We start from the raw sequence: 13,502 nt of genomic DNA on the forward strand, positions 1-13,502 counted from the left end.
GTGAATATACACAGCTCACACTTGTACTTCCTCAGCATAGACAGCTGAAGTACTAATTTTTATACTCTGAGCGACATCACTGGCGTAACTATTGTTGGTGCAGGGATTGTGGCTGCTATGGGGCCCTGGCCATTCGGGACCCGGCCCTCCTTCTGCACCTTCGCCTCTGTCTCTCCTCACTGACTGATAATGGAAGGAGGCATGGCTGTGATCCGGGGATGTCAGAGCGGAGTGATGGAGCCGACCAGGAGAGGAGATGTGCCTGCCCTGCGCAGCACACTGCTGAAGGAGAACGCAACTATAGAGTAGAGGTAAGTCACAGAGAGAGACGGAGTGTTGGTGAGGTGGGGGTCCTAGGGAGGCCCCGTAAAAATGTTGCTATGGGGCCCCCCTAGGCAGGTTTGGACTGAGCTGCGGGGGAATATGGTAAATTCTGCGGTGGGCCCACAGATTTGAGGCCACGGCCCTTTTGGGAGGGGCGGGGCTTAGCGGCCCGCGATCGGGAGGCTGGATGGGTTGCTGCCCAGCCTGTGGAAGTGCCCCATGCCCTCCCATGACCAGTACTAGCCTAGGCATTGCACCTTGCCTCAGATCCCTACCTCATGCTGCTCTGGAGCAGCTCAGCAGAGAACGGAGCCCAATGCAGGGGGCGGAGCCTGAGCCCAGGAGCAGTTCTGTGAATTTCGGGGATCCCTGCTGCAGCTGCAGTCAGCTTGATTGCAGTTAAATTGCTCCTTACCCCTCTCTCAGGGGCCCCCCAAGCCAGGTTTGCCTGCCAGCTCCTTAATGGATGTGTCAGCAGCAGCGGGGAAATCTACCTGATCTTCTGAAGGAGAGCCATGTCTATGGAGGGCACAGCTGACCAGAAACAATAATGTTGAGTACAGATCTATGGGCCTGATTTGCTATTTTTTATCATATATGTTCCATATGTAGTTATTTTATTTTTAACATTATTTTCACATAATTTATAAAATTTGATCTTCAAAATGATTTTTTTAAATAAATAATATAAGCTTATCTTGGACTGTTTGATGTGATATCTAGCAGTGAATAACTGTTATCTAGGTGACCTCTGCCAAGCACGAATGTTATACCTATCACAGAGGCTATTTATGATGTAAATTACAGACATGATCAGACTGGGCCATCCACTCTGAATTAACATATGAGTAGGGAAAACTTGCCTGCCTGTTTATGGATACAAACACTGATACACTACATTAGTAATGGAATTACAAAATACACTCTTTGCAAATAGCAATTGGTGGGGTGTTTTCCAATTAGGGCTTTACTGAGATGAGATCCAGCCCTGATTGCAGTCTTGGCAATTACATTGTCTGACTAAGTGGCAGTCACTAGCTGATTGCATGCATGTGCTGACTGGATGAGATATTAATCATATTTGCTGATTTTTGGTCTATACATGGAGTGATATCTAGGCACTTTAGCTGAAAATTTTTCTGTAGTCCTAATGATAAAGGCTTTTTGGTATAAGATAACATGCTAATACAGTATGTACCATGTATAAAAACCATGTACTGTATACCCTGTATACAAACCATGCTAATAGTTTATAATCCAAAACTGGCAACTGGTAATACTTCAAAAGTGTGTGTTGCTAAGTACTGTGCCGAGACTGATAGGTGTCTGGATTCCAGTGCCGGTATTCTAAGTGGATATTGAGCGTATCTCTGCAGGCTGAATAAAACCTATGTTCCACCCTTGGGGGGGTCTATGTACTAAGCCTTGGAGAGAGATAAAGTGGATGCAGATAAATTACCAACCAATAAGCTCCTGTCACTTTACAGGCTGAAAAATGACAGATAGGCGTTGATTGGTTTATAATTTATCTCCATCCAATTTATCTCTTTCCAAAGCTTAGTACATAAACCCCTTAGTACCTCTTCCTCTATAGCACAAATGTGACAGTAGATAGACTATCCATAGCTAACTCCTTTTGCTGACCTACAGTATTTCCATCTTCTGTATTTGCCCTCTCTATAGTATGTACCTGTACATATCCATAGAATGCCTTCTCTCCAATATATTTTTCTTTCAATGGTCGGCTCCATTCCTACGAACAGTACACTGGAAAAGTGGTTAGCACTGCTATCTTACATTGCTGGTGTAATAGGTATGAATACGACTAGGGCCCTATCTATGAGGAGTTTGTACAGTTGTCCTACTGTATGTTTGTACAGGTTATCTTCCATACTCAAGACATACTAGTAGGTTTATTGGCATCAGGGGATATAGTCTGTGGCAGTGAATGAAATTAATGTATAAATACTTGCGATAAAGAGCTGTGAAATATATCAATAAATGCATTCCTCTCTTATTTATCCCCTGGTCTCTTGTGCGTCCCATCTTAACTCATGTCTATGAAACCACATATGTTTTTTGTCTGTTTCTGCAGTGTGGAGCTGGGCAAGTGACTAAGATAAAATACTTCCACAATAATAAACAGTAGATTAGTCAGAATGAAAGCACCCAAGTCAGAGCTAGATGAGATGATGGCGTTAAATGTTATAACAACCTTATAATGACAGCAGGTTCCTGCTGGACTCATCCATATGCATGGCCAGAATATTTCACCAAATGGACAAGTTGTAAGTGAGTATAATGTAAGAATTGTAGACAATTGTAGAACATTTTTGCTGTATTTAGACTGAATGTAAGCTGAAATTGCAGCAAATGTCTCTTTTTTATTCTACTTGTAAATCATGATTCATTTTGATTAGCTCCAATCCATGTTATCTGATCCATCCCAACCACTTTCTATTAGCCATCTGCCATTACTGCGAGAGCGGCAGGCAGCACAACACTGTATGTAAGATAAGGAGGGTGCTTTAACTTTAAACTTTAGTGGTTTATCTGTTTTGGCAAAAACCAGGACAGCTACTGTATAATAGTGACTAGCTATTTGTCTATAAGTGTACGCCAGGAGCTGTACTGCAGGATGCATCCTGCTCTCCTTTTTCCCTATAATACTTACACCAGGGATAGTTGGAGGCAAAAACCGTGATTAGTATGACATTTTATTGTCAAATGATTACAAAACATTAAGTGACGATGACTGAGAACTTACAGTTTGCACTTCACAGCAGTCACCATTTACAATCATGTACGTCTTAATTCACCATCATTACAACTAGCAAATACAACCATGAGAGATGTACAACTGACATATTCATTTTTGTGATTGCAATTTGGATTTTCTCCACTAGTTTTCCCCAAGAAAAGGATGATTCCTCTTCATGTGTCGGATCAGGACCGACATTCTCTGCATTGTTCTCTGGCAATGTGACCAATCCTACACACTTCACCATTGCCATGTTGTATTTGTTGCGCTTCAAAACTGATTTTTGGTATGCAACTGGCCATTTGCATAATGAATCATTATTGTTGTCATTGACTAGGAATTTATTGGGTGTGTGTTTGTTTGTTTGTTGTACTGTAGGTGATTGAGATCTATCAGCAATGCCTTTGTCTGGTGTTGCACCTACCTTCGTAGATGGGAAGATATGCCTCTCAGATGAGTTTGATGGAGTAGGCATTTTTGTCTCACAACATTTGCCATGACAGACTTGCCTATTGGCTGGTAATATACTGTCATCTTCATATAAATACCTTAGTACATGTGGCATCATCCAGCAGAGGGTGACTGTCATATTGCAGTACTACTGGCTCACCCTCACACTGATGTAAACAGTCGGTGGCACTTGAATATAGTTGTTTTAACACTACTAGCACTGAAATTTTGTCCTCAAAGTTTTCAAAGGTGTGACTAAATGAAGAGATTCATCATTGTCATCTGAACTGCCAACATGGGCTAGCCAGTCTGTCATTTCATGTGTTTCAGACAATACTTACCCCACAAGGTTACAAATGCAAAAGTTTGCGTGTTAAAGTGTTTGTGCGCATCGGGTTCTGGGCCTATTTTGTTCCTATTTGTCATTTGTAAATGATGTCTACAAAATCACCACTTCTACTAAACTCATTTTTTGTGGGTGTTTTTATTCACTCTGATCATTCTCTATGAAGAAACGGGCAGTCAATACAACAATCTTGATACGAGTAGCTTCCTAATAAAAGTCAATAAGGGCTTTATTTAGAGTGAATGGACTGACTGATAATGGCAAGTGGAGAAGACAACTGGTTTTTGTTTGCACAATACAATGCATTGTAAAAAGAACAATTCACTAGTTTAGATGCCACTTTTTTGGTTTGGTATTTGTACACGTAGATACTGTAGCTAGTGTTTTTTATTACATAAATTTGGCAACCATACAGTGTTCTATTTGGTAATTGTTACTTTAACAGACTAATAAACATGACAGTTGATGCTTGCATTTTATGAAATGCATATATTCAGGGAAATAAGACTCCTTTTAAAGAATAATTATATACCCTAGTTTTAGTGGGCATTTATAAAAACAGAAAGTAGAAATAAATTATTTTATAAAATATGGTACTGTATATTGCCCTAAATACTGTATCTTGGGAACAAATATGAAACATGTTCATGATACGGCACTTGGTTATAATATATGGTCCCTCAACATCTAACACTCCTCTTCAAATAAATACAATTTAACATAGAAAGTTGAGACAATAATAACAGATATGAGAACAGCCCAGAATGTACAGCCCAATAGCAAGTTCAACATACGTTTGGTCAGTATAGCTTAAATAAACCATATTCTAGGCCCAATAATTTCTGGGGACAGTTTTAAAACCTACGACTTTCATTGAAAAATATTAACAATAACCAACTATGGGCCGTATTCAATTAGTTTCGCACCCGTGATACTTTTCCGCCTGCCACACTTTTCGTCTACTTCGCGTGTTTTGTACGCAATAACTTTTCGTACGCACCCCTGCTATTCACCGTATTCAATTCCAAAGGACGCGAAACTTAAACAGGCGGAAAGTGCTGTCACAGATGGGAAATCAGTCTAAGGCTGGGTACACACGTAAAGATTTTCTGTCCAACCATCCAACTAGTTGATTGGTTGGATTGAAAATCAGGTAAGGTATGAAAGCAAATGACAATCAGCAATCTGCTCCCAAATGCCGGAAAATTTACAAAACCTTTTGTTTGAACAAATTAATTAGATCAACATTTAACAAACTTGTCTGACGACCATTTTCATCTGTTTTCTGGCATTTAGGAGCAAATTTCTGATCATCATTTACTCCCATACTTTACCAGATTTTCATTCCAACCAATCAACTAGTTGGATGGTGGGACAGAAAATCTTTACGTGTGTACCCATCTTAACACACCCCAAAAGATGCACTAACATTGGGGATCAGTAAAGATGTCCCCGAATAGCCCTCCGGAAGCTATATGGGGTATTTAAGTGCTTTCAATTGCCTCTATATATTGTCTTTGAACAAGTGGTGAAGAATAGCATTAAGCAGTATTTTTTCGTGAAAATAAGTAGTCCTGTCAATTTTTAGGTACTTGAAAATGGGTGCAAGCATGGTTTAAATTAGCTAAAGTGAAGTTTTAAGTGACGTCAAAAACGCACCTTCAGCAAGAAACTGCAATCAAAAGAAAAACCTCCCCCATACTCGCAGACCCCCCAAAAGTCTATTTCGCTACTTTTTATGTGTGTATCCCCACTTTTTACTTTTTTGTCCCCATTTTCAAAGTAATTTTTTCGGGTGTTCTTTTTTTTTTACGCATTTATCCTTTGGGGGGCTGTCCCAAGGGTGCAGAGTGGTTTCCGCACCTTTGCACCCCAAAACCGCAATTTTTTCCGCCTGCTATTCATAGTCGAAAATTTTTCGCCTATTGCATAGCATTGACTTTCCACGTACGCGAAAAGTCTTTACAATTGAATATGGCGAAAAGTTTCCGCCTGCCGAAATTACGTCATCCACGATACTTTTTCGCAGATTATGGCTTTTCAACGCTAATTGAATACGGCTGTATATGGGATTTATTTACGAAGTGTTTTGTTAAAAGGACAGTGTTTTACTAGTCGTGTTTTGCTAGTAATATTACTATGCCGTGTTTTGCTAGTAATATTACTATGCCGTGTTTTGCTAGTAATATTACTATGCCGTGTTTTGCTAGTAATATTACTGTGCTGTGTTTTGCTAGTAATATAACTATGGCATGTTTTGCTAGTAATATTACTATGCCGTGTATTGCTAGTAATATTACTATGCCGTGTTTTGCTAGTAATATATATCTATGGCGTGTTTTGCTAGTAATATTACTATTAGGGGTGTGCACCGGCCACTTTTCGTGTTTTGTGTTTTGATTTTGGATCTGGATCTTTCTTCGTGTTTTGGATCTGGATTGGTTTTGCCAAAACCACCCTTCGGTGTTTTGGGTTCTGGATTTTGTGTTTTGGATCTGTATTTTTTTTTTAAAAAGCATAAAAACAGCTAAAATCACAGAATGTGTTGATTTTTCTGCTCCTATGCTATTATTAACCTCACAAACCTTAATTTCCACTCATTTCCAATCTATTCTGAACACCTCACACTTCACAATAGTGTTTTTATGTCCAAAAGGTTGCACCGAGGTAGATGGATGACTATGCTAAGCGACATGAGTGGGCGGCACAAACACGTGGCCCATCTAGGAGTGACACTGCAGTGGCAGACAGGATGGCAGTTTGAAAAACTAGGCCCCAAACAGTACATAATGCAAAGAATAAAAAGAGGTGCAAGATGGAATTGTCCTTGGGCCCTCCCACCCACCCTTATGTTGTATAAACAGGACATGCACACTTTAACAAACAAATCATTTCAACGCCAGGGTCTGCCACACAACTGTGGCAGAAATGATTGGTTCGTTTGGGCCCCCACAAAACAAGCTGGCAATTAATCTGGCCCTGCACAAACTAGCTCTACGGAGGCAAGATGTCGTCCTCATCCTCCTCATTCACCGATTCCTCACCCTCTTCAGTGTTGTGTACATAACCCTAATTTGTCCCCACTGGAACCTACCACCACAGGTCCCTCTGTACGTTCTGGAGGCTGGTCTCCCTGGAAGAGTTGATAATTCATTTTTATGAACATCATCTTCTCCACATTTTGTGGAAGCAACCTCCTACGCCTTTTGCTGACAAGGTTTCCGGCTGCACTAAACACTCTTTCGGAGTGCACACTGGAGGGGGGCAACTCAGGTAAAATAGAGCCAGTTTGTACAGGGGCCTCCAAATTGCCTCTTTTTCCTGCCAGTACATGTATGGACTGTCTGACATGCCTACTTGGATGCTGTCACCGATGTAATCCTTTAACAGACAGACGCATGCTTGACGCTGCTGCTTTGAGGATGCAGGTGCGGCTACAGCCCACACAATTCACAAAGACAGGAAAAAAAAGAATTTTTTATTGTTTGTGGAGCGCACTTTGAGGGTTACACAACCCTTTAATAGACAGACGCACGCTTGTCGCTGCTGCTTTGAGGATGCAGGTGCGGCTACTGCGCATGCATTTCACACACAAACACAGAAAAAAAGATTATTTTATTTTTTGTGGAGCGCACTTTGGGGGTTACTCCACCCTTTGACAGACAGACACACGCTTGTCGCTGCTGCTTTGGGGATGCAGGTGCGGCTACAGCCCACACAATTCACAAAGACAGAAAAAAAAAGAATAATTTTTTTATTGTTTGTGGAGCGCACTTTGAGGGTTACACCACCCTTTAACAGACAGACGCACGCTTGTCGCTGCTGCTTTGAGGATGCAGGTGCGGCTATAGCCCACCCAATTCACAAAGACAGAAAAAAAAGAAGAATTTTTTTATTTTTTGTGGAGCGCACTTTGAGGGTTACACCACCCTTTAACAGACAGACGCACGCTTGTCGCTGCTGCTTTAAGGATGCAGGTGTGGCTACAGCCCACACAATTCACAAAGAGAAAAAAAAAGAATAATTTTTTTATTGTTTGTGGTGCGCACTTTGAGGGTTACACCACCCTTTAACAGACAGATGCACGCTTGTCGCTGCTGCTTTGAGGACAGTATCATATGCAGTGACAGTAGACTTGTCAGGAATTGTTGGCACGTCCTTCAGTCCGGACCAGATGTCCAAACCGGCCCTTGACTTATGATACAGGTGCACGCTTGGTGCTGCTACTGTGTTGATGCACATGTGGCTACATCGCACACAAGTCACAAACACATAAAAAAAATATTTTTTTCTTTTTTGGAGCACTTTGAGGGTTACACCACCCTTTAACAGACAGACGCACGCTTGTCGCTGCTGCTTTGAGGAAGCAGGTGGAATCTAGACGGGATTTGGAACCGGGGACACACTACCTCCATCAATTGTCTAAATCCCACTGCACTAATGGCGGATACCGGACGCATGTCTAACACCAACATAGCAGACAAGGCCTCAGTTATACGTTTTGCTTCAGGATGACTGCTGTCGTACTTCATCCTCCTCGCTAGGGACTGTTGGAGGGTTAATTGTTTAGTAAAAGTAGTGGTGTTCCTACTTCCTCTCTGGGATGATGAACAACTCCCAACAGCAGCAACAGCATTAGGAGGAAGTGGTTCTTGATCTTTCCCTATTTTATTTTTATCGGAGAAAGTTTGGTCCTCCATTTATGTTATATTTATATATACGTGCGGCTAAGGCGCACACAAACACAGAAAATATTTTTTTATTTTTGCTGGAGAGTAGTGCACTTTGTGGGTTACACCACCCTTTAAGAAATGAGCCAGCCGGCTCTTTACTTATGGGACACAGGCGCACGCTTGGCGCTGCTCCTTTGTTGATGCACGTGCAGCTACAGTGCACACAATTCACAAACACAGAAAATATTTTTTTATTTTGTTTGGAGTGTACTTTGGGGGTTACAGCACCCTTTAACGGACAAGCCAGCCGGCCCTTTACTAAGGGGACACAGGCGCACGCCTGGCGCTGCTCCTTTGTTGATGCACGTGCAGCCACAGTGCACACAATTCACAAACACAGAAAATATTTTTTTACTTTGTTTGGAGTGTACTTTGGGGGTTACAGCACCCTTTAATGGACAAGCCAGCTGGCCCTTTACTTATGGGACACAGGCGCACGCTTGGCGCTGCTCCTTTGTTGATGCAAGTGCAGCCACAGTGTACACAATTCACAAACACAGAAAATATTTTTTTATTTTGTTTGGAGTGTACTTTGGGGGTTACAGCACCCTTTAATGGTCAAGCCAGCCGGCCCTTTACTTATGACACAGGCGCACGCTTGGCACTACTTTGTTGATGCACGTGCGGCTACTGCGCACACAATTCACAAACACAGAAAATATTTTTTTATTTTGTTTGGAGTGTACTTTGGGGGTTACAGCACCCTTTAACGGACAAGCCAGCTGGCCCTTTACTTATGGGACACAGGCGTACGCTTGGCGCTGCTCCTTTGTTGATGCACGTGCAGCCACAGTGCACACAATTCACAAACACCGAAAATATATATTTTTTCTGTTTGGAGTGTACTTTGGGGGTTACAGCACCCTTTAACGGACAAGCCAGCTGGCCCTTTACTAATGGGACACAGGCGCACGCTTGGCGCTGCTCCTTTGTTGATGCACGTGCAGCCACAGTGCACACAATTCATAAACACAGAAAAAATATATATTTTTTTTGCACTTTGGGGGAGCACCCCTGATGGACAGAGCACTCCCTGGACAACACTACAGCACCCCTTTAGGACTGGGACACTGCACAGGACTTTGGAGTGGACACAGCCCCTATGGACAACTGACTGCACAACACAGTCCAGCCAGCCCCTATGGACTTTGAAGGAGTGGACACAGCCCCTATGGACAACAGCAGCACAGCGCAGCACAGCACAGCACAACACTACACTGCACTACACAGCCCAGCCAGCCCTAACTCCCACCCTCCCTCTTCACTGTCCACAGCCGAGTGAGAAAATGGCGCCGACGTGGGTACCTTATATAGGATCCAAAACCCGCGAGACCCGGAAGGCGGGATGATGACGTTTTGCCTCGATTTCAGATCCGAGTCAGGCGGGAAAAGTCGAGCCTGAGTCGGATCGGCCTCGGATTGGGGGGCTCGGATTTCAGAAATCCGAACCCGCTCACCCCTAATTACTATGCCGTGTTTTGCTAGTAAAAGCACTGCCCTTTTAAATATCAGGCAGAAACACGAACAGAAGTGTCGGGTTTTACAACACGACACTTCATACATAAATTCCTATATGTTATATTTTCATAAAATAAACTATCATTAATATGAGTTGAATGATGCTATTATTTATGTTTCATCTTCAATATTGGTATGTTTACACACACTAAAATGAAAACTAGTACAATACTTTTATGAAATTCACAAATTAGTTTTTTATTACCTTGTAAAATACCTTTTTTTTAGTCAATGATCACTGGTTGAAAAAAGTTTTGAACTCCAGCAGTTATGTCATTTCCCTTGATAAGTCTTAAATTGGGCGCATTATCTGGCACCAAAGGAATCCTCCTCGCCTAGTATGTGTCTACAATTAGATGCCCTTTTTAGAAGCACAAGCTGCTTTGGCTATAAGCTTTGCTCAAATAAGTAAACATTGAAAATATACTGTATATTGTGACTTGCCTTTGTACATTGCATTTTGTTTGTAACATAATTGACAATCATAAAGGACAAGTGAAGGCTGAAAGAATAATTAAAGGGGGGGTCCACATTTTTATTTTTTTGCTTGCAGGTGTCCTCCTGCAACTTTTGCTATTAGCAGAGTAAAGCAAAGTTTTCCTGAGCACGTGACCTATAGGCAGGGTGACCAGGGAAGGACACTGGTGTCTGTAACTTAACACTAAAGTATATAACCACTTGGAGTATAATTGGCCTTGTGTGTAGAGGATGCTAAATGAGTTGAGCAGCAGAGGTGCTGGTGGTAGTTAGTCCACATGTGGTACAGGTCTTAGCTTTATTTAACCAGGATGGAACAACAAAGGGCACACAGAGACTCAGGGATGAACATGTACAAAAACAATACTGGAGCAGCCTGGAGGTAAGAGTATTGCTGGGTGTTGTAGTGTACCAGGTGGCAGGATAGTGTGGTACTTTGTAGGGCATTGTATGTCTCTTATGACTGGGAGTCTCAGGGGACATGTCCAGTTGCTTGGAATGCTGAGGAGGATGCACCAACAAGGAGTGCATGCACAGTAGCACATGACGGAGGTCAGCTCTCCTGCTGAGCCACGCCGGGTCCTAGAAACCACTGACTCTGCTGCTATATTTACTATATACATTATATTCTTTCTAGAATTTCCTTACATTTCAGTTATGCCTTTATATAATCAGACATACAGTGGGGCCTGATTCTGAGTCAGACACATCTCTAACAGCTTTTCCATATGGCCATGGAAGCCTGCTTACTAATTTATACTAATGTGAGCAAGGAAGTTGGCTTACACGCCCCCGACACTCCCACAAGACAGAAGAGTTCTGTGATATTGTACATCCAGCTACCACCCAGAAATGCCCACTTCATGGATCACGCCATATGCACCAGTGATCTCCGTCCATAGGTGGATAGCTGAGCCGGCGCATGGACAAATGCGAATTTCTCTTTCACAACATCATGTAGAAATTAGAGAGATCTGTGCGCATTGCGACTTGTGTGCAACTCGATTCAGCTCATTTTTTTTTTCATTGCCCATCACAAAACTGGTGTACGAGTTGCTGCTGAGGCTATTCATTGTATATCTGATTAATAATATAAACACCTACATGCATTATTTCCATCAAGTGTCTTAAATTCAATATAAATGAATCAACCACGTAAATGCTTGTGTTGTTAGTTAGACATGCTTCATGCTCTTTTGTATCTCCCGAGTATGCGTTCCTAATAAAAAATACAGCAGTATGCATTAATATGTAATAATATTTCTATTGTTGGGAGCTTACATTCTTTTCTATGTCTAATTTCCAATGTTCATCTTTTACTATGCATTGTGAAGTGTTAATATTTTAACTTATTCACAGATGTAAAACATGGTGCCCCTTATCATTTTTTCACAGACCCACAAACTGCCAGCGGTGAGGTTGATGGAGTAAATCTGGAAGAAATAAGAGAGTTTGCTAAAGCTTTTAAAATCCGTCGCCTTTCACTAGGTCTGACGCAAACGCAAGTGGGACAGGCTTTAAGTGCAACAGAAGGCCCAGCATACAGCCAATCTGCCATCTGCAGGTAAGGTGTCATACAACACTGTTTGGGCCTAATTCAGAGATTTATGCAATTCCGATATTTATGCAGATTGAGCAATTTTTAGCCATTGAGCTTGCATGAAAGCCGTACTGCACACGCGCAGCGACTGGTTTGCGATCATGCTTTCTCAGAGGATTCACTCCCAAAGTGAGTGACAGGTAGTCAGCATTTGGTAACGGAGGGTGGCTAGGTAAATGCCGGCGTCAGGGGCAGATTTGCTGCTAGGCAACCTAAGCGGCTGCCTAGGGCTCTGTGGGTCCCAAGGGGCCCGGCCAGGGAGAGGACACACACCACACTCTGGCTGCCACAGTATAGAAGTCTGCACAGTAGCAAGCAGCATGGACACGGGGAAGGAGGTGGAGCTACAAGCCGGGGCTAGCCCTATCATTATATCGAGTATTAGGAGAGTCATGGTGAGTCACATCACTGTCACTCACTTCACCCATCCCCGTTGTTTAGGAGGCTTAGCATTGCTAAGGGCGATGTGACATCATTACGTCACGTCGCAACTAGTACACGAACTGGGAGGCACTGGCAGAGGAAGAGCAACTCGAGGAGCCATGGCCATTCTGCCATGCAGGTCTGTGGTGCAAATACAACATCCACGGCAGGTTAAATTTAACAGGGAGGAAATAAAGATGCTGTGAGAGGAGGGGAGGTTGGTCTGTGCTGAGAGGGAAGAGGGTGTCTGTGCTGCAAGGGGAGGGGGTTCTGTGCTGTGAGACAAATGGGCCCTGTGCTATGAAGGGAGGGGGGTTTGTGCTTTGAGAGGAGAGCAGGTCTTTGCTGTGAGAGGAGAGGGGTCTGTGCTGTGAGCGGAGGGGGTCTGTGCTGTGAGCGGAGGGGGTCTGTGCTGTGGGGGGAGTGGGTCTGTGCTGTGAGAGGAGATGGGGACTGTGCTGTGAGGGGTGTGGGGGTCTATGCTGTGAGGGGTGAAGGGAATGTGCTGTGAGGGGTTCTGTGCTGTGAGGAGAGGGGGTCTGCTGTGGGGGGAGGGGGGTCTGTGCAGTGAGAGGAGAGGGAGTCTGTGCTGTAGGGGGAGGGAAGTCTGTGCTGTAAGAGGAGAGGGGGACTGTGCTGTGAGGGGTCTATTCTGTGAGGGGACGGTTAGGTCTAGAAGGAGAAGATTTACATGACCTGTGATGTCACAACCATGTGACCTACGACCAAAGAGGAGGACAAAGTTTAGAACGGGGTGGCCAAAAGTGTCCCCTCGCGGGCTCACTTCGCTCGCTATGCTTCAGGCATGGTGGCTTGCTTTGCTCACGACATGTTTATATTCCCCCTCTATGACAATGTGGATGGTAACTC

The 13,502-nt window shown here is 43.2% G+C and overlaps 1 protein-coding gene across 3 annotated transcripts in view; it reads left to right on the top strand.

Moving 5' to 3' along the window:
• Nucleotides 1-13,502, top strand: part of POU6F2 (POU class 6 homeobox 2) — a 750,988-nt gene that overhangs the window by 727,270 nt on the left and 10,216 nt on the right. For all 3 annotated transcript variants that reach the window (XM_088478147.1, XM_088478148.1, XM_088478149.1), the window contains one exon: nucleotides 12,005-12,173. In XM_088478147.1, coding sequence (XP_088334273.1) covers nucleotides 12,005-12,173 — 169 coding nt within the window. The remainder of the gene's footprint in view (nucleotides 1-12,004; nucleotides 12,174-13,502) is intronic.

Source organism: Taudactylus pleione, unplaced genomic scaffold (assembly GCF_031769625.1).
Source record: "Taudactylus pleione unplaced genomic scaffold, aTauple2 ptg000208l, whole genome shotgun sequence".
Taxonomy (NCBI): domain Eukaryota; kingdom Metazoa; phylum Chordata; class Amphibia; order Anura; family Myobatrachidae; genus Taudactylus; species Taudactylus pleione.